Genomic DNA, 24,104 nt, shown 5'->3' with positions numbered 1-24,104 from the left:
TGTTCTTTTAGCCTTTATTTTGTCAGCCACCTCCTTTGAGAGCCAGATAGGCTTCATTTTTCTTTTGCTTTTCTAACATATAGATTAGTTGCCTTGGTAATTGCTCCTTTTAGTTTGCTCCACTGTTGTTCCACATCTCTCTTGTTCTCCCAGCCTTCTAGTTCTTCCTCCAGGTACTTCCCCATTTCATCAAAGTCTGTGTTTTTGAACTGCAAAACTCGGGTCTTCGTGCTTCTTCTCTGTATCCTTTGTGTGATATGAAACATTACCGTTTGATGATCACTGGTGCTGAGGTGGGCACCTACCTGAACATCAGAGACATTATCTCCATTAGTGAGCACTAAATCGAGTATAGCTCCCTCTCTCGTGGGTTCCATTACCATTTGTTTTAACAAAGCCCCTTGCAGGGCATCCACTATTTCTCTACTATTGTTAGATTCTGCAGAAGGGATTCTCCAGTCTACATCCAGCAGATTAAAATCTCCAGCGATCACCACTTCTCCCTTCTTTCCCATCTTTTGGATGTCTTCAACCAGATCTCTGTCATGCTCTTCCTTTTGATTTGGAGGCCTGTAAACCAATATAAATGGATGCCCCATCATCTTTTTTTAGATCGGCCCACAGTGCTTCTTCAATGCCCCATCTTCCTTGCAGCTCAGATGCTTGGATATTGTTTCTGACATAAAGAGCCACTCCTCCCCCTTTCCTATCCTCTCTGACCTTTCTTAACAAGTTATAGCCCAGTATTGCTGTATCCCAATCATGAGATTCTGTGAACCACGTCTCTGTGACAGCAACATCGTCCAAGTCTGCCTCCACCATTAGGGCTTGCAGATCTGGGATTTTATTGCCCAGACTATGAGTATTTGTGCTCATAGCTTTCCAGCTTTTCTCATTCAGGTTACTGCTTTTCCTGGACTACTTTTGTGAGTTTTGTTGAGTTTTGTTATCCACTGAGCAATTTATGGAGTTATCTATTCCACTTAATAAGTTTATTATCTTTTGCTTAAAAAATTGAGCTACAGTGGTCCCTTGACTTACGAACTCAATTGGTTCCAGAGGGCTGGTTGTAACTCAAGTTGGTTGTATGTCAAGACTATTTTTTCCATAGGAAATAATGGAAATACTCATAATGTGTTCCAAACCTCCCTAAAGCACCCCTTACCTAACAATTTCTATATTAAAAATGGTTGTATATTGTCTGTAATTACCAGAATCACCAATTATTTCCTAGTGTGCTCACCAAAAAGTTATAAAATGTGCCTAGCCTACCAGAAACAACAACACAGATACTCTTAAAGACAAACTAATTGAAGAACTAGCACACATCAACTACGCAAATAGCCCCAATGCAACAAACGACTGGTTAAATAGAACCACTACTTTAGCTAACGAATTAAACCCTCTGCAAATAGCCCACATTAAAGAACCAAAGTTAAAGAATCCATGGTATAGTGAACAAATCAAAGAAGTGAAACGGACCCTAAAAAAGAAAGAAAAAGAATGAAAAAAGAACAAAACAACTGAGAATTTAACAAAGTATAGAAAACAACTAGCATACTACAAAAAATTAATTTTAGAGACCAAAAAGAAATACTACAGCTCAAAAATAGAAAAATTTGCCAACAACGCCAGAACCCTATTTAACATAGTAAAGAACCTAACAAGTGACAATACGAACAACCACTTAACCCTACAAGAGAACCAATGCAATGATGTAGCTCAAGTCTTTAAAGAAAAAATTGATAACCTGAGAAAAAAAATCCCTATTACTACTAAGCAAGAAATTAAGATGCCCACTAGAGATGTTAGTAATTGGTCAGAATTTGAGGAGGTTTCACAGGTTGAAGTCGAGAAAATGATAAATCAATTGAACCCTGCTACCCACCTAATAGACACCATTCCCATTACAGAACTAAAAAAACTAGCCAACACAATAACACCAACACTAACGAAGATCATCAACCTCTCACTAGATGAAGGAGTAATGCCTGATACCTTGAAAGGAGCCATAATCAAACCAATCATTAAGAAAAAGAACCTCGACCTCCTAAATCTTAACCACTATAGACCAGTTTCCAACTTATCCCTATTAGCCAAGCTAATTTAAAAAACAGTACAAAAACAACTGTCAAACCACATTGAAAGCAACAACATATTTTACACAGCACAACATGGTTTTCGTAAACACTACAGTACTGAAACCTTGTTCTTAGCCTTATCAGATACTATCTTAAGAGGTTTCGATACAGGAACACATTACATTCTAGTTCTATTAGATCTCTCTGCAGCATTTGACACAGTAAATCACAAAATACTAATCAACAGGCTGAAAGAAATTGGACTCACTAACAAAACAATAAAATGGTTTGAGTCATACTTAAACAATAGATGTTTTCAAGTACAAATTAAAAATAAACTTTCAGACAAAGTCAAACTACAAACCGGTTTCCCGCAGGGATCAGCCCTGTCAACAACACTCTAACATTTATCTACTTCCAGTATGTCACCTACTAGCAGGACTCGGAATCATACATTACATATACGCAGATGATATACAGCTACTGCTACCTATTGTAAACACCATTGAAGAAACAATGAAACTTGCCAATATGTATCTTGAAATATTCAAACAGCTCTTAAATCAGATGGAACTGGTAATAAACATCGACAAAACAGAATTCATACACCTTGAACGTAAAAACATACATCATATACAACCAACAATCACAATCAATAATATTCAAACCGTTGAGTTAGCATTAAAAGTATGAAATCTAGGAGTAATAATCGACCCTGAGCTAAACTTGAAACAACACATCTCACTGAAAATAAAAGAAGGGTAAGCGAAACTAATGATCCTGAGAAGACTAAAACCTCTACTAACACTAAACAATTTTCACACAGTTCTACAGGCAATGATCTTCGCAAGTACAGATTATTGTAACTCTCTGCTTTTAGGACTACCACAATCTACTATTCGGCCACTACAAATATTACAAAATTCAGCTGCTAGAATTTTGACTGGCAAAAAATTGAATGACCACATTTCAGGAACACAGTTGCCGATTTACACTGGCTTCCAATTGAATAAAGAATACAATATAAGACACTATGTATAATTCATAAACTAATCCATGATGAAAAAGCAGACTGGCTCAACACTGCACTGCGCGTCCATATACCGCAAAGAAACCTGAGATCTGCTAATAAGGCTTTACTAACTGACCCCTCTGTCAAATCAGCACACCTCATGCAAGTAAGGGAAAGAGCACTGTCGCTGGTTGGCCCCATGCTATGGAACACCATGCCACTCGAAATAAGGCTGCAGAGAAATCTGAAAATATTCAAAACTAATCTGAAAACCAGGCTATTTAAACAAGCCTTTTACAAAGATAAAGATAAGGAGAAAAACGGTTGAATGATAAGGATGCACCAAACTAGAAGTTATTACTTTTAACCTACAAAATGCATTTTAATGTTTAATTAAAACCGCATAATATGTTCCGAACAAATAAGCTTAACTGAACACACATAGTTATTGACACTAAATTGTTACCATTCTATGATGGCACATGGTTAATTTGTAATCTATACCACTCATATTTTTTGTTAACGTGCCTTTTTGTAAACCATTGTGATGGTTATCTAACTCAACGACGGTATAGAAGAGTTTTTAAATAAATAAACAAATAAATAAATTAAAAAATTTCACCTCCTCCACCAGTTCCTTTATGATATCTGCATATGGACTCTCTACCTGGGTAACATCGAGCTAGGTTGAGAGAACATTGCATAAATCTCATCTTTGGGTGAGTTTCCTCACTCTGAAGGTCATAAAATCTTCACAAGAGTGCACTGTTCTGTTTGTACACCACTCTCTGCATGTCAAAGTGGCCCCTAACCCCTACACTAATACCTACACCTCATCTCGAGTAACTAGGTAGGCCTCATATAGGGGTATAAATACCTACCTAGTATGCGGGCATTATGGCTAATCTCTCTCTCCCTCCTCCCCCAATGGAAATATTTTGGTTGTAACGCGAGATCTGTTCATAACTCAAAACCAGAATATTGTTTGTAACTCGAAATTTGGTCATAACTCAAGACCGGGAAAGTTGGTCGTAACCCGAGCCGGTCATAACTCAAGGGCCCACTGTATTTCATTACATTTAAATTCTGGTAAAGTGTTATTACTGTGGTCAGGGTTGCTAGTGAGTTTTTGGATAGCCGCAAATAGAGTACTTGAGTTATGTAAAAATATTCAGTATTTTTTTGCTATAATACTCCTTTTTAGTATTGTTGATAAGTTTCTTATAATACACTAGGCAACTTCTGTATACTGACAGATTTGGAATGGTAGGATATTTCCTCCAATATTTATATGTTTTCTTCAAAGTTTACTTTATTGATACAATTTCTATATTGTACCAAGGCTTATGATTTCCTTTCGAGTTTTTAACCATTTTAATTTTTACTGGGCTTAATTTATCAGCAATGCCATTTAGTAATTCTACTTCAACATCCACACTTCAAGGGAACACCTTGCTCTGTGGTCATGTGCGGTGGCTATGTTGCAGGACAACCACTTTGTAATTGTCCCTCTTAATAGCCCCATATTTTACTCTTTATTAATTATTCAAAACTTTTTTAAAATACTTTTTTAATGTCCATTTTTTCCTCCAAAATTTCACTTCTCTCTGGCTATCTATCTGACTCATCAAGCGTTATTTCTTTTTTGTACTTATCTAGGCTGCCGCCATTACTGCTTCTTATGGGTTCAGATCCGCTTGCCCTGGGCGGTAATGGCAGTAATGGCGGCAGCCTAGATAAGTCCCAAAAAGAAATAATGCTGGATGGGTCGAATAGATAGCCGGGAAGAAGTGAAATTTTGGAGGAAAAATTGGACATTAAAAAAGTATTTTAAAAAGTTTCGAGTAATTAATAAATAGTAAACTACGGGGGCTATTAAGAGGGACAATTACAAAGTGGTTGTCCTGCAACATAGCCACCGCACATGACCACAGAGCAAGGTGTTCCCTTGAAGTGTGGATGTTGAAGTTTTCTAAGCAAAGGGAACGAGGTTAGTTTGGGATTTAGTATTTCTAGCCATGAGCAGACAGCATTCTTGGAATCCGAGAAATCTATATTATCTGTAATTTGTTCAATTTCACTTAACAGGTCTTCTGTCTTTAATAATAGACGATATGAGAGATTTATTTGGGGAACTTTCAGATACAGAAAATGGAGTAATAGCGACTGATGATTGTATTAAGAACTGATCAGACCATGGTACTTGAGTATATGTTATGTTCATGGGGCAATCAGTTTTGAAGTTTATGAAGATCACATCTAGGGCATGCCCTGGCTTGTGAGTGGGATCTGTTGTGATAAAGTCAAAGCCTAAGGCAGATAAAGATTCATGAAGGGTATTGCAAGTAGCAGACCTTGGGTAGACGTTCATATGCAGATTAAAATCTCCTAAAATAATAGCGGGTTTACCAGGTTCTAGTTCATTGACCAATAATTCCATTATTGGGGAGATGTTATGTTCAAGTAAGCCCGGTGGACAATACAGCAAACAACTTGAAGATCATTTGAGTTAAAAAAGGCAACTTCATAGGGTAGGAAAATATCCGTGGGTATTAATTTTAGGCCCAGATCTTTTTTGGCAATAAACATTAAACCTCCTCTTTTCTGATTTGGACAGGGGATTGAAAAAACTGTATAGTCAGGAGGCACAATTTGGTTTACTAGCACTGTATCAGTCTTTGTCAGCCAAGATTCTGTTAAAGAAAAGATACTAGGCTTCATTGTTCTAATAGATCTGAAATTATTACATTCTTCTTCGTTAGTGATTGCATATTAATAAGCATTAATATTATTAATAGGCAGTTGTTGCCATAATGGAATTATTAGATTGAATATTTGTTAGAAATCTCTTACATGGTTTCCTTATGTCGCTTCTTGCGCTCTGTGGGGCAGATTTTCAAAGCCCTGCACGCGTAAATCCGGCTGGATTTACGCGCGCAGGGGGGTTACGTGCGCCGAGCCTATTTTGCATAGGCCTGGCGACGCCCATATGTCCCAGGGCTTTGAAAAAGAGGCAGGAAGGGGGCGTAGGCATGGCACCGGTCCAGGGGCGGTCTGGGGGTGGGACCGAGGCCTCTGGCACAGCAGCCATGCCGGGGGATCGTGCGCCGGCCAGCTGGCCGGCGTGCAAGTTACACCTGCCATAGGCGTAAAAAGCAAAATAAAGGTAGGGGGGATTTAGGTAGGGCTGGTGGGTGGATTAGATAGGGGAAGGGAGGGAAAGGTGGGGGGAGCGGAAGGAAAGTTCCCTCTGAGGCCGCTTCGATTTCGGAGCGGCCTCGGAGGGAACGGGGAAAGCCATCAGGGCTCCCCTAGGGCTCGGCGTGCACAAGTGTGCACCCCTTTGTGCGCGCCAACCCCGGATTTTATAACATGCATGCGGCTCTGTTGGGCCCAGTGCCCGTGCTTATGGCCCACTCGGCAGGGCAGCTTTCAAAATGTTTGATGACATCACAATGCGCTCTGACCACCCTGAAAGTTTGACTGAACTGAACTGTTTTTTATAGGAAACTGACCCTGGCCTCTGGAGTGTAGCTCATGAGGTCCCATCTTGTCAAACCTTTGTTTTGACAGGTGGCCATGCCCACTTCTAGGTTAACCCCACTCATTCCCCACTCCTTTTTGTCTCTTTTGAATGATGTCATTTCTGGATGTGCCCCCTGTCTGGCCCTTATGGAATGCACAGACCAGAACCGGAAATACATTTTTCTAGATGGCAGTTGGGGGCATGGAGACAGGAAATTAATTGCATTCAAGATGGCGGCTGTAAGTGGAGCAGCTGGAAATGAAGTCACGGTCACACATGCACAGTAAAACCAAAACAAAGCACATTTGAATCAGATTCTGTAAACCATGCTGCAGGCATCCATCTTGGAATGATGTCACAAGCCATGACCACCTCTGCGCATGATCAGAACTTATGTTTACCAAGGAGATAGCATGGAGGGCAGCCATTTTGGAAGGGAGCATACTCATTAAGCAGATAGGGGTTTGAAAGGATAGTCTATATCAGTTATTAAAATAAAAAGAAATCCTTCTGTTTTCTTTTGCCACAAGCCATGCATTTTTGTACCAGTGGGTTTTCTTTCTTTTTTTTTATCACAACTTAGGGCTGCTTGAGAAAAGAGAAGAGACCAGTTTTTGTTTTTTTTTTAAAGATTGGTTTAACTATTGCACTTTTTAGTATTTGAGGACAATTTTTTTTCTTAAAGGTATTGTCTCTGGATGTAAATTTATCTCAACAAAGAATTTCAAACCCCATCCATTGTTGCTTTCTGTAGCGGAGAAAAAAGAGACTTTTCCCACTGTCTTTGCTTTTCTGAAGCAGGAAGATTTTGCATGTCACCCTTCTCATGACTTGTGGGATTTGCAGTTTTTCAACATACCCCTATCCCCCTCCATCTTCCACTAAAGCTCTGCTGCTTTTTTTTTTTTTTTATAACTCTGTATTTATAAAGTTTTTCAATAAAAAAACATCAATACAAATACAAAAGAGCAGAGCCAAATACAATACATGGGGATGATACATGTTTCACTGGTGATCATCAGAACAGACAAAGTACCATGGTCCAGTGGTTTAAACTGAATTATTCACAATAAATGAATTATATGGACCCCAAATTGCATTATTTTTAAATTGCTTGTGTTTCAGAGTGAATTGAAGGCTCTCAATATCTGCAATGTGATGAACCTGGTGTCTTCAATGATCAAGGCATGGGTTCCTTATCCAAAAAGTAGCAATAGAAAAGCATACAGATAAAAGCAAATGACCAACCGGGCGCCAGAACTTCCTGGGAACCAAAGAGCCTGCCCAGCTCCCAAAAAGCCCCGTAACTGGTGCCAGATACAAAGGGATGTTAATTATGTCTGCAATGACCTCAGCCACTGCACAGCAGAATTGTCGAACACCCACACAATGCCACCACATATGTAAGTATGTTCCTCACTCCTGACAACCCCTCCAGCAGTACGAGCTATAATCAGGAAACAGATTGGAATATCAAACTGGCGTTCTATATGTTCTATGCAATAGCTGGACCATGAGCTCAATCTGTTGTTGACAGAAGGAGCTGCGGTGCACATTCAGCCAAATAGTTTTCCATGCTGATTTAGCTAGAGAAGTACCCAAATCATCATTCCACTGATTAGTCAGAATACTAGAGGTGTCACTGACAAACTTCCCTTGTAGGATTCCCTAGTAAACTAGGATTGTAGCCGTAATAGAGGCTTCAGGATCTGAGAAAAAGCACAGCATCTCATTTAGTTCAGAGAGAGTAGTTGACAATTCAAAGATGTTAGAGAGGGCCTCTCTCAGTTGCAAGTAGTTAACATGTGAACGGGGAGATCAGAATCCGAGCTCAGAGATTCAAAGGATAGGAATTGCCCTTCATCCCAAATCTATGCAAGACTAAGTAAACCACACTCCCTCCATTCCTGAAAACCTGAAGCAAAGGTAAGCGCTGACGCCGTGGTATTACCATAGATAGGACCCATTAAGGCCATCATATCTCTAGACATATCATGATACTCCATAACCTGCCCACACACCCTGAATGTATGAGCCAGTAAAGGACTGTTGCTAGTCACCCTCCTGTGAATTGGGGATGCAGGGGAGACAAAGTGTAGCAAGGCTAGATCCATCGCCCCTGATTGAAGTTGTTCGAGTGATCTCTAGACCGTCCTTGCATGTTACAATTCCTCCTGTAGCTGCACCACAGGAGGCATCTCACCTTTTTCTGGAGGCCGCTCCGAAGCCAGGGCCTCACCTGAACAATTGTACGGATCCTGCTCCATGGCCTGAGAGGTCTTCAGTGTTGTTCGGGGCCTACTCGAGGCCTGCTCCACTGCAGCCTGGATGCTCTGTTGTGGGCCACACCCTTCCCCCTAAGGGGCGGGCCCACGGCTCCTCTCCACTTTTAGGGAACCAGTGAGGGGCAGACCATCTGGACTCCTCCCAGGGAGTTGCCTGCTCCTGGGCTATAAAAGATTTGCTCCAGCACTCATGCCTTGCCTTGCATTGGAGTTACACGATTCTGGATGTCTCCTCTTCCAGCTCTCCATCAGGCCTTCATTGTTCATTTCAGCTTGATGTCCTGTGTCTGCTTGTTCCTGATGTTCCCTGATGTACCCTGATGTTCCTTGATGTTTGTTCCTGATCGATGTTTTAATCTTGCTTCAGACTGCCAGTGTGCAGTAACCTGCTTCAGACTGCCGATTTGCAGTACCTTACACTGGACTGCTTGTGCAGCACTTTTCCTCTTCCTGCGCTGGTCCTGCTCCCACGGATGTAGGACAGGGTGGTCCGTGACCAGACCAGTGGTACTGGCTGTATAGGGCGCCCTGAGGGACTGTGCCAATGTCTCAAACTTCCTAGTCCCCACTTGTTTCAGCGTCTATGTCTACAGTACCTTGCTTCAGAGTCTACGTCTACAGTACCTTGCTTTAGAGTCTACGTCTACAGTCTATGGTTCCCGAGTTTTCACCTATTGTTTTTGAACCGTTGTGTGCCCACGCCCTGAGTCTTGCCTGCTGCCTCTTGCCATCCCAGCGGCAGGTCTGAAAGGGCCAGGAACGGTCGCAGGACTGTTCATCACCAATATTCCACAAGTTGGTTCCAGAGGCATGCAGGTCCGGCTGGGGATCGGGCTGTCTCTCGCCACCCTCGCTACACCTACCCTTGGCACGGGGTCATGCCAGGGGCCCAAGGGTACACTCCCTCTAATGGGGAGCACTCTCCCAGCACTCCCCGTAACATTGTATGCCTAAACCAGACCTTAGGTGACAGCTGAGCAGTCTAATAATAATACACTCTAAAGTTGGGGAGCACCATCCCGCCTTGCTTTTTAGGAAGCCATACTTGACTAAGATTTTATGGCCCCAGATAAATTTAGAAATCAAACTATGCAAGTTGTCAAAAACTCGAACTGGTACGTCACAAGGGACATGATGGAAGAAGTATAAAAATTTTGGTAAGATACTCATTTTAACCAAGTTTATACACCCCGCCTATGAGATCAGTAAATCCATCCACTTCTGCAGGTCAGCGCGAACCTTGGCCAAAAGCCCATCATAATTGTGGGAGTATAAATTCCTGAGATCCCAAGGCATAAAGATCCCCAGATACCTAAATCCTCCTGCACAATCCTAAAGACAGCCATGCAAGCAGGAATGATGGCACAAGGACCAATTTGAAGAATCTCATACTTATCACTGACTTCATAATCAGCGAGTGCTTTAAACTGCTAGAGTACCTCAAGCAAATTGGGACCAGACACCCATGGATTGGGCAAGTAAATAAGGACATCATCTGCATAGAGAGGTATAGTATACATGTGTTCATCAAACTGAAAGCCCGAAATGTCCCATCACTGCCTAACCAAGGCTCCCAGAGGTTCTATAGCCAGCTCAAAAAGTAGCAGAGAGAGAGGGCACCCCTGTGTGTAAGTGGCTGTCCCCATTAATCAAGAGATGTGCACCCAGAGCTGGTTACATGGCACTTACCCATTGCACAAATCTATCAAAGAGCCTTGCTTTCCTCAGAAAAGAAAACAAAAATGTTCAGGAGATACAATCAAATGCCTTCTCTACATCCAGAGACACAACCACCCCTGTCTTACCCAATATTTTTGAAAGGCTTAAGATATTAAAGAAGTGTTTCATATTGGTCATGGAAGCATGCCCTTTGACAAACCTTGTTTGGTTATCATGAACCAAGCAAGTACTCTTTCTAAGTGAAAATGTAAAATTTTAGTCAATATTTTCAGGATCGAGTTTAATAAGGATATTGGATAGTAGGATCCAAGTCAGTTGGGTCCTTCCCAGCTTTATAAATAAGAGAAATGATTGTTTCACCTAGGGATGTGCAGAGGGTACAGATTCATCCGATTCGGTATTCGTATTCGTCAGCGGGCAAATACTTTGCATTCGTTCAATGGCACCCCCGATACATTGATACGTGCATTAGTTTTCCGGTTCCCATTAAAGTCAAAGGGGGAAGTATTTGCAGCCTATTTTTGGCTGCAGAATTGGGGTTTTATTATCAATTTTGATGAACCTTCTGGGGAGCAATCATCAGAACAACAAAAGAGCTCCAAGGTACTTAGACTGTGGTAAAGTGGCACCAAAGTGGCATGAATAGCCTACGGTACTTTAAAGGAGTACCAGGAGTGGCAAGAAGAGTGCTTTAATAGTAGGTGCAAAGCAGCAGCGAGAGTGTTCAAAACACACCACAGCTTCAAAAGAGAGCACCGATAACAGATGCATGAACCCTTGAAGGCAGCACGACAGGCAAAGCGGCAAGACAAGTGGCATCAACATCCTATAGCACAATGAAGGGGCAACATAGCAAGCAGAAAGAATAGCACCAACACACTGAGCAACTATGATAGTGGCCAGAACACCACAAGGAGTTGAGTGAATCATCTGGTGTACGGCAGCAAGGCACAGAGGCAGAGGGTAGATACAGGCTGGCTACACCCAGGGAGAATTCACTTTCCTTTGCGCCCCTAGAATGGGGTGTTTCCATTGGCGTCTAGTGAGCGCTCGCTGGCCTTTTAAAATCTGGTGGATGTAGCAGATATACAAACGAGAATTTTCAAGGCCGAGGTGGAGGAGGTTACCATATAAACAGCAGTTCAACATGGGTCAGAGGGTAGATACAGGCTGGCTACACCCGGGGAGAGTTCCCTTTCTTTGAGCAGGAAAGGGCTTGGAATGGATTGGCCCCTAGAGTGGAGCACGAGCCTTCAAAGCATGGCGACCTGGAGCGGGGTCTCACTGTGAGCATGGTGTCACTGTCTGCCACAGTCTAAGTACCTTGGAGCTTTTTTCTCATTCTGAACATGGGTCAACAGCTGCTAAGAGATAGGCTGCTACACCAGGGAGAGTTACCTTTTTTTGAGCAGGAAAGGGCTTCCTTGGAATGGGTTGGCCCCTAGAGTGGAGCACGAGCCTTCAAAGTGTGGTGACCTGGAGCAGGGTGCCATGTGAACAGTGGTTCAACATGGGTCAATCAGTGCTAAGAGATAGGCTGCAACACCGGGGAGAGTTCCCTTTCTTTGAGCAGGAAAGGACTCCGCGGAATGGGTTGGCCCCTAGAGTGGAGCACAAGCCTTGAAAGTGTGGCAAGTCGACTTGGAGGAGGTTTCCATGTGAACAGTGGTTCTGGTTTAACATGGGTCAACGGGCACTAAGAGATAGGCTGGCTACACCCGGGCAGAGTTCTCTTTCCTTTGCGCAGGAAATGGCTCCCTGAAATGGGTTGGCCCTAGAGTGTGGTGGTTCCATTGGCATCTAGTGAATATCCAGAAGTTATTAACTGTACTTATGCACTTCAGCTGATGACAAAGGAACATGACGAGCTCTCAGAAATAAGAAAACGCTACTCAAGTCCAAATCTACAATATCAACCTATGTTGACTTTGTACCCTACACAGTGCCTCTGTAAACTATGGGAAAACAGAGGATGAACTAGAGTGCAACTACCACCAGTTTTCTATAGTACTAGAAACATTAATGTTGGCACGTAAGAAAGATTTAGGGGAAATGGCCCATATTATGAAGGTCATGAAAACTATTCAGCATATGAAATAAGCAAGCTGCAAACATCTGAAGTCAGCTTTTTATTTTCTTACATTCCAAATGTTGCAAAACAGGAAAAAGAATATTCTGGAAAGAAGTGATGCACAAATACATGAAACTGAAATTAGAAATACTAGAACTAAACTCAGACAGGCAGAGCGTTTGAGGTCAGGCCCATTTACTATTCTTCAGTTTGTCAATCAGGTCTACTACATCTTCTAGGTTCACCGTGATTTGATTCAGTCCATCTGAATCATTGCCCACAAAAACCTTCTCCAGTACGGGTACCTCCCCAACATCCTCTTCAGTAAACACCGAAGCAAAGAAATAATTTAATCTTTCCGCGATGGCCTTATCTTCTCTAAGTGCCCCTTTAACCCCTCGATCATCTAACAGTCCAACTGATTCCCTCACAGGCTTTCTGCTTCGGATATTTTTAAAAAAGTTTTTACTGTGAGTTTTTGCTTCTACGGCCAACTTCTTTTCAAATTCTCTCTCAGCCTGTCTTATCAATGTCTTACATTTAACTTGCCAACGTTTATGCATTATCCTATTTTCTTCTGTTGGATCCTTCTTCCAATTTTTGAATGAAGATCTTTTGGCTAAAATAACTTCTTTCACCTCCCCTTTTAACCATGCGGGTAATCGTTTTGCCTTCTTTCCACATTTCTTAATGAGTGGAATACATCTGGACTGTGCTTCTAGAATGGTATTTTTTAACAATGACCACACCTCTTGCATATTTTTTACTTTTGTAGCTGCTCCTTTCAGTTTTTTTCTAACAATTTTTCTCATTTTATCAAAGTTTCCCTTTTGAAAGTTTAGCACGAGAGCCGTGGATTTGCATACTGTTCCTCTTCCAGTCATTAATTCAAATTTGACCATATTATGATCACTATTGCCAAGCGGCCCCACCACCGTTACCTCTCTCACCAAGTCCTGTGCTCCACTGAGAATTAGATCTAAAATTAATCCCTCTCTTGTTGGTTCCTGAACCAATTGCTCCATAAAAATGTCATTTATTCCATCCAGGAACGTTATCTCTCTAGCGTGTCCTGATGATACATTTACCCAGTCAATATTGGGGTAATTGAAGTCTTGATATTGGGGTAATTGAAGTTTTGTTGTCCTGATGTATACTTATGTTTTACAGCTTTTCTGTGAATTCCTGGTGGCGAGCCCTCCCGATGCAGCCCGCGGCGAAACACGGGACCGTGTCGGGGGACGCCATTAAGCCATTGCTTGTATAAATCAGTGGAGTTGTCATATTGAAGAATTAAAAAAAACAGTATTTATACACCCGTTGTGAGTGTCCTGTCAGGATTGAACTTTTATCTGCACTCGTGTATTCTGCGATATCGCTTTAAGTGCAGTTCTTGCTCATTATATACTTTTGGTAATTGAAGTCTCCCATTATTACCACACTACCAATTTGGTTAGCTTCCCTAATTTCTCTTAGCATTTCACTGTCCATCTCAACATCTTGACCAGGTGGACGGTAGTATACTCCTATCACTATAGTCTTCCCCGACACACAAGGGATTTCTACCCATAAAGATTCAATTTTGCATTTAGTCTCATGCAGGATGTTTATCCTGTTGGACTCTATGCCATCCTGTAGGGATGTGCAGGCAAAAAGTTTTCGTTGAAACGTTGATACGTTGAAGGTGAGGGTCGATTCCGTTCAATATGAAAGTATGGAGAAATCCATAAGTTGTGGATCTGTCCATACGTTTCCCGGTTCCCTAAATAAAAATTTAAAACCCCCCACCCTCCTTAATCCCCCCCCCCCCCAAGACTTACCAAAACTCCCTGGTGGTCCAGCGGGGAGTCAGGAAACCATCCCTGCATTCCTTTGCGATTTCCTCACGGCGCCGATAGCCTGTGTCACAGGGGCTGCCCCTGCCATTGGTCAGCACCTGTCACATGGTCACGGCGCCATCTTGTGCTTCTACCACGTGACAGGTAGGTCATGTGGCAGGAGGTCGCTCCGGGACCCCCGTTGGACCCAACCGGAACTTTTGGCCAGCTTGGGGGGGTCAGGAGGCCCCCCCAAGCTGGCCAAAAGTTCCGGTTCGGTCCAGCGGGGGTCCGGGAGCGGAGGCGCGGAGGAGCACGTGACGCCGACGTCACGCCGACGTCACGGCGCCATCTTGTGCTTCTACCACGTGACAGGTAGGTCATGTGGCAGGAGGTCGCTCCGGGACCCCCGCTGGACCCAACTGGAATTTTTGGACAGCTTGGGGGGGTCAGGACGCCTCCCCAAGCTGGCCAAAAGTTCCGGTTGGGTCCAGCGGGGGTCCGGGAGCGGAGGCGCGGAGGAGCACGTGACGCCGACGTCACGCCGACGTCACGGCGCCATCTTGTGCTTCTACCATGTGACAGGTTGGTCATGTGGCAGGAGGTCGCTCCGGGACCCCCGCTGGACCCAACCGGACCCCCCTCCTGACCCCCCCAAGCTGGCCAAAAGTTCCGGTTGGGTCCAGCGGGGGTCCCGGAGTGACCTCCTGCCACATGACCTACCTGTCACGTGGTAGAAGCACAAGATGGCGCCGTGACCATGTGACAGGGGCTGTCCAATGGCACAGGCAGCCCCTGTGACACAGGCTATCGGCGCCGTGAGGAAATCGCAAAGGAATGCAGGGATGGTTTCCTGACTCCCCGCTGGACCACCAGGGAGTTTTGGTAAGTCTTGGGGGGTCAGGAGGGTGGGGGGTTTAAGTGTTTATTTAGGTTCAACGTATTCAACATAGCTATGTTGAATAAGTTGGAAGTCGCGATGCGTTGCGCATCAAACCTTTTTTTTCTCTTTTAAAAATATAAGTTGCGTTTTACATATGCGTTCAAAACGAATGCACACCCCTACCATCCCGGACATAAAGCGCCACACCGCCTCCCGGGTGCTCCTCTCTGTCATTGAGATATAATTTGTACCCCGGTATAGCACTGCCCCATTGGTTATCCTCCTTCCACCATGTCTCTGAGATACCAATTAAGTCTATGTCATCATTCACTGCTATACATTCTAATTCTCCCATCTTACTTCTTAGACTTCTGGCATTAGCATCAAACATTTCAAAGTTTGTTTTTGTTTGTATTTTCATTCTGCTTTTTAATTCATAGGGATAAGTTAGAATTTTTTAGCTCAGGTAAGTGTTTAGTTACAGGCATTTGGACTACTTTTCTTATTATTGGAACCTCACTGTCGGGCTGCCCTAATTCTAATGCATCATTAATATCCTTTGAAGATACCTCTTTCCGAACCATGCGCTGCTGAGCGACTGTCGGCTTTCCCCTTTGTTCTAGTTTAAAAGCTGCTGTATCTCCTTTTTAAAGGTTAGCACCAGCAGTCTGGTTCCACCCTGGTTAAGGTGGAGCCCATCCCTTCGGAAGAGACTCTCCCTTCCCCAAAAGGTTCCCCAGTTCCTAACAAAACTGAATCTCTCTTCCTTGCTCTGGAATTCATTACCAGAGGATTTGGTTACAGCAATTAATGTAAGTGGGTTTTAAAAAGGTTTGATAAGTTTCTAGAGGATAAATCCATAGACTGCTATGACGATAATGTTTGGGTACTTGTGACTTGGATTGGCCACTGTTGGAAACAGGATGCTGGGCCTGATTGACACTTGGTCTGACCCAGTATGGCATATCTTAGGTTCTTATGTAATTCTGCATCCAGAAATCAAAGAGCAGCAGTAAGAGTCCCAGGTTTTGGTTGCCTTCAGAATTTGGCACCCTAGGCTAGTGTCTATGATGCCTTTGCCTAAATCTTGCCCTGAAATAGCCAAAGGTAAAGATTTTAAACCTAAAATTCCTGAATACTGAATTACCTGAGTTACAATTAATCTTTGACTTCTACTTCAGTGACATTAGTGATACTGTATGCATGAATTAGAACAAAATAAATAATTGAATATTTTAAAGAAATGAAAAAGAGCAACATATTGATTACCTGAACCAAACAGTAATTGGCAATGTCTGTCAGCATCATAGCAAGTTTTTTTGTAGCAGACAGATAGATCATTATTACATGGTGTTCCATTTTGCATATATACATCAGGAGGACAAGCGTCTGATGACCCAGTGCAGTACTCAGCAAGGTCACATTCACTAACAGGTATTCTGCAAGGTTGTCCTTTTTCAGCAAACTGAAAAAAATATTGCAAGGTATAAACGATAAGAATATTAGACAAAAATAATTTTAATGAGGTTGAAAGAACAAAGATTGCTTATTTTCAATAGTAGTATTACTTTTTACTGTACACAACTATGAGTAGCTCTAAAAAACAGATATAATCAGTGTCCCAAGCTTCCATGATTCTTTTGCCCTTGGAGATGCTACATAATCTTCCTCTAACCATATAATTTATAACCTGCTACACAATCAACAAACCTGAAGTTCCCTCATCTTCTAGTTCAATCATCTGAAGAAAGCTACAAAGTTACTGCTTTCATTCTCAGCTCTCTGCTTCCTGTTCCAGCCCCTCACCTCATAAGCAGCCTGCAAGGAACAGGAAAGAAATGCAATGAGGCTGAGACTGAAGCAGACAGAGCAGAGGAGAAAAAAGGGACACAACTCCCATAGGACCTGATTTTCAAAAGTATTTACTTGCTTAAATATGGGTTTTAGATAGGTAAGTGCCCTTTACCTGTGTAAGTGGGCTTTTGAAAAGTGCTACAATATATGCCATTGAATTGTCAATAGGTTTTACCCACATTAAATGCACTACACAGGTCATCAGGCTTTTGAAAATTGTAATGATACTATGTTACTTTTACATGCATAACTCCTTTAAAGCTTTGGAATTCATTGCTCGAGGATATGGTTAAGGCAATTAGTGTAACTGGGTTTAAAAAAAGTTTGGATAAGTTTCTGGAGAAATCCATAAACTGCTGTTAATCAATAGGGAATAGCCAATTCTTTTTGCTGGCTTTAGTAGCATTGGATCTATTTAATGTTTGTGTACTTGCCAGGTACTTGTGACTTGGATTGGCTACTATTGGAAACAGGATACTGGGCATGATTGACTCTTGCTCTGATCCAGGATGTTCTTATGTAAAAATTAATCTGTAAGTCAGTCCCTTTCCTCATATTCTACCTTTCCCTTCCTGACCAGAAGGAGACAGGAGGGGAGGGGTGAAGTTGGAATGAATAGTTAGATTGTTTGATCCCTCAAAGATCTCTTACATCAAACCAGATATGATTCTGATATAATTTCTGAATGAAGTGATGTCCCTATAGAAGAATTTCATCTTTATATAAAGGTTCCTGCATCTGCATATGTGGTCAATTATATACTAACTATGAGGGATGTGAATCGTTTTTGAATGATTAAAATTATCGTCAGATAATTTTAAAATCGTCCAAAATCGTTAGAGTGCATGATACAATACAAATGCCCCCGATTTATCGTCAGGGGCATTTGTATTGTAATGTTAAATAGGGCGCGGGAAAACTGGCACACCAAAACAACCCTAAAACCCACCCCGACCCTTTAAAACAAATCCCCCACCCTCCCGAACCCCCCAAAATGTTTTAAATTACCTGGGGTCCAGTGGGGGGGGGGTCCCGGCGCGATCTCCTGCTCTCTGGCCACGGCTGCGTTAAGAGAAATGGCGCCGGTGGCCCTTTGCCCTTATCATGTGACAGGGCAAAGGTAGCGCCAGCGCCATTTTGGTTCCTGGCTCCCGACATCACGCGTGCAGGAGATAGCTCCCGGACCCCCGCTGGACCCCCAGGGACTTTTGGCCAGCTTGGGGGGGCCTCCTGACCCCCACAAGACTTGCCAAAAGTCCAGCGGGGGTCCGGGAGTGACCTCCTGCACACGGGCCATATTGCCAATATTCAAAATGGCGCCGGCGCTACCTTTGCCCTCACTATGTCATACGGGCGACCGTCGCCCGTATGACATAGTGAGGGGTGGGTTTTAGGGTTGTTTTGGTGTGCCGGTTTTCCCGCCCTCCCCCGATTTACGATTTTTAACGATTAAAAAAAAAACAAAAAACACAACGATCAGATTTCCCTCCCCCCCAGCCAAAATCGATCGTTAAGATGATCGATCACACGATTCACACCCCTACTAACTATAAAGAAATGGATGTGTTTTTTAAGTCTGCAACTGCTGGTGTCTCACAGCTGGCAGAGAATGCATTAATTTCATTCCATAGAAGTCTTGACAATTGGCACTACTGCTTTCAAGTTTTAAAATGTAGCTACTTTTATTTTATTTTTATAAAAAAAAAACATTTTGAACTGCCTTCCTGATTCAGAAATGTCTGTTACCATGTGTCCAAAATATGCACACATATCTTTCTGTGTAATTAATAGCATAACAAACTGCTGATCCTAAAGGAAAATTAGTTCTTACCTGTTAATTTTCGTTCCTGTAGTACCACGGATCAGCCAGACAGTGGGGTTGAGCCTCCTTTCCAGCAGGTGGAGACAGACTAAAACTTGCAGGATGCCCTATATCAGGACAGAGCCTATCCTCTCACCCTTCAGTATAACGTATGTCAAAACAGAAAACAATAAAACCAAGAATAGGATCAAGCAAGTAACCAAAAGCTCAACGGAGCAACCATAGATTAATGTAGAAGCATAGTATACCTATATGCTCTTGCATAAACTTGGTATAAAATAACCATGAAATCTGCAGACCTGCAAGAAAACAAGCTTCGAGAGGACAGAAGACAGACAGGGAAGGGCGTCTGGACTGATCCGTGGTACTACAGGAACGAAAATTAACAGGTAAGAACTAATTTTCCTTTCCGGTAAGTACCTGGATCAGTCCAGACAGTGGGATGTACCAAAGCTTCCCTAAACTGGGTGGGACCGAGACAGTCCTGCTCGAAGCATTTGCCGCCCAAAGGAACCGAACACCGTAGCGTGTACATCCAGACTGTAGTGCCGAGCAAAAGTGTGCTGAGACGTCCAGGTGGCAGCCCTGCAAATCTCCTGCGGAGAGACAGACTGACTCTCCGCCCAAGAAGTAGCCTGAGAACGCAGAGAATGGGCTTTCAGACCCTCAGGAAGTGGACGACCCTGACAAAGATATGCCGAGGAAATGGCTTCCTTCAACCACCGCGCAATCGTGGTCTTAGAAGCCTGTTTACCCCGGTTAGGACCACTCCAAAGGACAAAGAGATGGTCTGAAACGCAAAAGTCATTGGTGACTTGAAGATAACGAAGCAAGACTCACTTGACATCCAGTCGACGTAGGTCGCCCCCAGCTGTACCCGCAATCTCCTCCGGAGAGAATGCAGGGAGTTCCACCGACTGGTTGACGTGAAAAGCGGAGACAACCTTAGGCAAGAAGGAAGGAACCGTCCTGAGAGAGACCCCGGAATCAGAAAAAATCAAGAAGGGCTCCCGACAGGACAGCGTCTGAAGCTCGGAAATACAACGAGCAGAGGAGATAGAGACTAGAAAGACACTCTACGCTCAAGATCCTTGAGCGTAGAGTGGCGAAGAGGCTCAAAGAGAGCCGCACAGAGAGCACGAAGGATGAGGTTGAGACTCCAAGATGGACACGGGGCCCGAGAGGGAGGGCGGAGGTGTCTAACGCCCCTCAGGAAACGAATGACATCCGGGTGAGCAGCCAAGGCATGACCATCCACCCGACCCAGGAGAGAGCCAAGCGCAGAGACTTGAACGCGTAAGGAACTGAAGGAGAGACCCTTAGAGAGACCCTTCTGAAGGAAAGAAAGAACCAAAGGAATCGAGGCGGAGCACGCCGGGACGCCCGCCTCTGTACATGCGGACTCAAAGACCTTCCAGATGTGCACATAGGCCAGAGAAGTCGACTGCTTCCGGGCTCGCAGCAGGGTGGAGATGACCTCCTCCCTATAACCTTTGCGCCTCAGGCGACGCCGTTCAAAAGCCAGGCCGCTAGACAGAAGAGATCAGCCTGGTCAAAAAATACAGGCCCCTGCCGGAGGAGACGAGGGAGATGACTGAGGCGCAGGGGCCTGTCCACCGCTAGATTGATGAGATCCGCGAACCACGGCCTTTGCGGCCACTCGGGAGCAACGAGAATCACCGGACCCCGGTGGAGTTTGATTCTCCTGAGAACTTTCCCTACCAGAGGCCACGGGGGGAACATGTACAGAAGCACGTCTGCCGGCCAAGGGAGAGCCAGAGCGTCCATGCCCTCTGCGCAGTGTTCCCTCCAGCGGCTGAAGAACCGATTGGCTTTGGCATTGCGCAGAGTCGCCATGAGGTCGAGATGAGGAGGACCCCACCTGTCCACTATCAGAGCCATGGCCGCGTCCGAGAGTTCCCATTCTCCTGGATCGAGCGACTGCCGGCTGAGGAAGTCGGCTTGAACATTGTCTTTTCCGGCGATGTGAGAGGCCGCAAGGCACTGTAGGTGATGCTCCGCTCAAGTGAGTAGGCGACTGGCTTCTAAGGCTACCAGGGGACTGCGAGTGCCCCCTTGGCGATTGATGTAGGTGACTGTGGTGGAGTTGTCGGACAGGACTCGTACCGCCTTGTCACGGATCAGAGGAAGGAACTCATGAAGGGCCAGGCGGACTGCCAAAGTTTCCAGCCGATTGATGTGCCAGCGTGACTGAGTCTGGAACCATGTCCCCTGGGTGGACTGAGATAGGCAGACTGCACCCCAGCCAAACAAGCTGGCGTCCGTGGTTACTATCGTCCACTGTGGAGCTTGAAGAGGTATCCCTTGTAGGAGATGAGGAAGGGACAGCCACCACTGTAATTCATCGGCAGTAGACTCCAAGAAGGGAAGGACTACGTGGAACTGCTCCGACACTGGTTGCCAACAAGACAGCAAAGCTTTCTGTAATGGACGCATATGAGCAAAAGCCCAGGGGACCAGATCGATGGTAGAAGCCATGGAGCCCAGGACCTGGAGATAATCCCGGGCCGTCGGTGAAGAGAGCACAATCAAATCCTGAACCTTTCCGATCAGTTTGAGGGCTCGCGCCCGAGGTAAGAAAACCTTGCCTACTCGGGTGTCGAAGTGTGCTCCCAGAAATTCCAACTCCTGGGAGGGCTGAAGCTTGCTCTTGGAAAAGTTCACTATCCACCCGAGAGAGGCAAGGAGCTCCAGGACTCAATCCACCGCCCACCGGCAAGAGGTCTCCAATTTGGCCCTGATGAGCCAATCGTCCAGATAGGGATGGACGAGAATCCCTTCCCGCCACAAGGCCGCAGCCACTACTACCATTACCTTCGTGAAGGTGCGAGGAGCGGTCGCGAGGCCGAAGGGGAGAGCTCGAAACTGGAAGTCCTGGTTGAGAATGTGGAATTGGAGAAACTTCTGGTAGTCGCGGTGGATGGGGATATGAAAATATGCTTCTGCGAGATCGAGGGAAGCAAGGAACTCTCCTGGATGGACTGCCGCAATGACCGCCCGCAGGGTTTCCATGTGAAAGTGGGGGATCTTGAGGGCCCGATTGACCCTCTTGAGGTCCAGGATTGGGCGGAAGGACCCGTCCTTTTTGGGCACGGTGAAGTAAATAGAATACTGGCCAGCGCCAATTTCCCTTTCTGGGACTGGGGCCACCGCCCCCAGATCCAGAAGCTTGGAGAGAGTCTGGACCACCGCGTCCCTCTTGGCCCAGCCGCAAGGTGAGAACAGAAAGAGATCTGGAAGTTCCCTGACGAGGTCGAAAGCATACCCGTCTCTGATAATGTCGAGGACCCACTGATCCGAAGTGATTTTGACCCATTCCTCAAAAAACAGGGAGAGGCATCCGCAGAGGTAAGGGACCAAGGGATGGGCCGGCTGAACTTCATTGTGTGGATGTTTAGCGGTGGTATGCACGGGCTGGCCCTCGTGAAAGGGCCGCCTGCCTCAAAAGGACTGCGACCAGGACTGGGTACGAGAAGACCCCCTAGGAGTACCACCCCGCCCTCGAGAAGCAAAACGACGCTGACCCCTGAAGCGAAAGCTAGAGGCCGCGAAGGACCAAGAAGCCTTAGGGCGGTCCTCTGGAAGTTTATGGACCTTGTTGTCAGCCAAGGAGTCCATAAGCTTGTCGAGGTCCTCGCCAAAGAGCATCTTACCTTTGAAGGGAAGGGTGCCCAGCCGGGTCTTTGAGGACTGATCAGCCGACCAGTGGTGAAGCCAAAGAAGCCTCCTGGCAACCACTGCTGAAACCATCGCCTTCGCCTGGACACGGACCAAATCGTAGAGGGCATCCGACACGTAAGCGATTACCGCCTCCAGATGTTCGGCCTGTTCTGCCTCACCTGGCGGAAGCTCCTGGGCGCAGAGTAACTGTTGGACCCACTGGAGGCCTGCCCGCATCATGAGGCTGCTACAGCAAGACGCCCAAACACCGAGGGCCAGGACGTCGAAGATGCGCTTCAGGTGAGCCTCCAGCTTACGATCTGCGAATCCTTTAGGGCCGTGGAACCTTCCACTGGGATCGTGGTGTGCTTGGCCACTGCAGAAGCATAAGAATCCACTGATGGATATTGCAACAGCTCCAAGCCCTCTTCCGGGAGGGGATAGAGCTTATCCATCGCACGCCCCACCCGGAGCGAACCCTCAGGAGCCTCCCATTCCCATAGGATAAGGAGCTTAAGCATTGGGGTGGAAGGGAAAGGCCGAGGCTGGAGCCCGGAGCCCTCCCAAATCCGGGTTCATATCCTTAGGAAGTGAGGCCATGAGATTATCCACAGAGGGACTTTCCAGACCCAGCTCCTCCAAAACAAAAGGGAGGAGGGGCTCTAGCTCCTCCTTACGAAAAATATGAAGGGCTCTGCGGTCATCCCCCTCTAGGGGGGGGCATCTGCCAAATCCGAGGAAGCAGCGGGGTCTGAGGACCCAGGAGACACCGGGGGAGGGGAGGAGGGGGGGCAACCCCGGGACCACCCACACCCGAACTGGTTCCTGAGGCTCCGCAGCCAGTCCAGAGGTCAACGGCGCTGAGCAAGGGATTTTAGATGGGGGGGGCAAGGGGGGGCAAGGGGGGGGGGCTTTCATCCATCTCATGCAGGCTAGCTAAATAAGATTTGTGCATGAGGAGGACGAAATCTGCGGAAAAAGGGACCCTGGATTTACCGGGGGGGGGGGGGGGGGGGGGCGAGGGAAGGTCAGGACTCCCCTCCTGGGAACCCGCGGTGGCCAAATCGCGGGTTAAATCGAAAAAATCCGGCCCCCCAGCCCCAGGGAGCACTGAAATCAGCCCCGACGAAAAATCCAAGATGGCAGCCGTTCCCGGGCTCTGCCGACCCAGGAAAGGCCTAGCCATGCCGGGAGGAGTGGAGCCCCGGGCTAAATTTGCTTGTCCTGCCGAGGATGGACCTTCCCCACCCGGCAGACAAGCAGTGCAGAGGCCCTGCCGCGAAAAACGCGAGGACAGCCCACAAGAAACACAGGCTGTCCGCCGGGACATAGCAACCTCGGCTGAAGAAAAAAAAAAAGCTGAAAAAACAAAGTTTGATTGACAGCCTGCAC

The 24,104-nt window shown here is 45.5% G+C and overlaps 1 protein-coding gene across 1 annotated transcript in view; it reads right to left on the bottom strand.

The window, feature by feature from the left end:
* Window positions 1–24,104, bottom strand: part of LOC115092436 (disintegrin and metalloproteinase domain-containing protein 9-like) — a 222,976-nt gene that overhangs the window by 21,133 nt on the left and 177,739 nt on the right. Inside the window, exon 5 of the mRNA XM_029603269.1 lies at window positions 16,625–16,820. Within this exon, the coding sequence (XP_029459129.1) occupies window positions 16,625–16,820 (196 nt within the window). The remainder of the gene's footprint in view (window positions 1–16,624; window positions 16,821–24,104) is intronic.

Source organism: Rhinatrema bivittatum, chromosome 5 (assembly GCF_901001135.1).
Source record: "Rhinatrema bivittatum chromosome 5, aRhiBiv1.1, whole genome shotgun sequence".
Classification (NCBI taxonomy): Eukaryota; Metazoa; Chordata; class Amphibia; order Gymnophiona; family Rhinatrematidae; genus Rhinatrema; species Rhinatrema bivittatum.
This window is presented reverse-complemented; position numbering and strand designations above follow the sequence as displayed.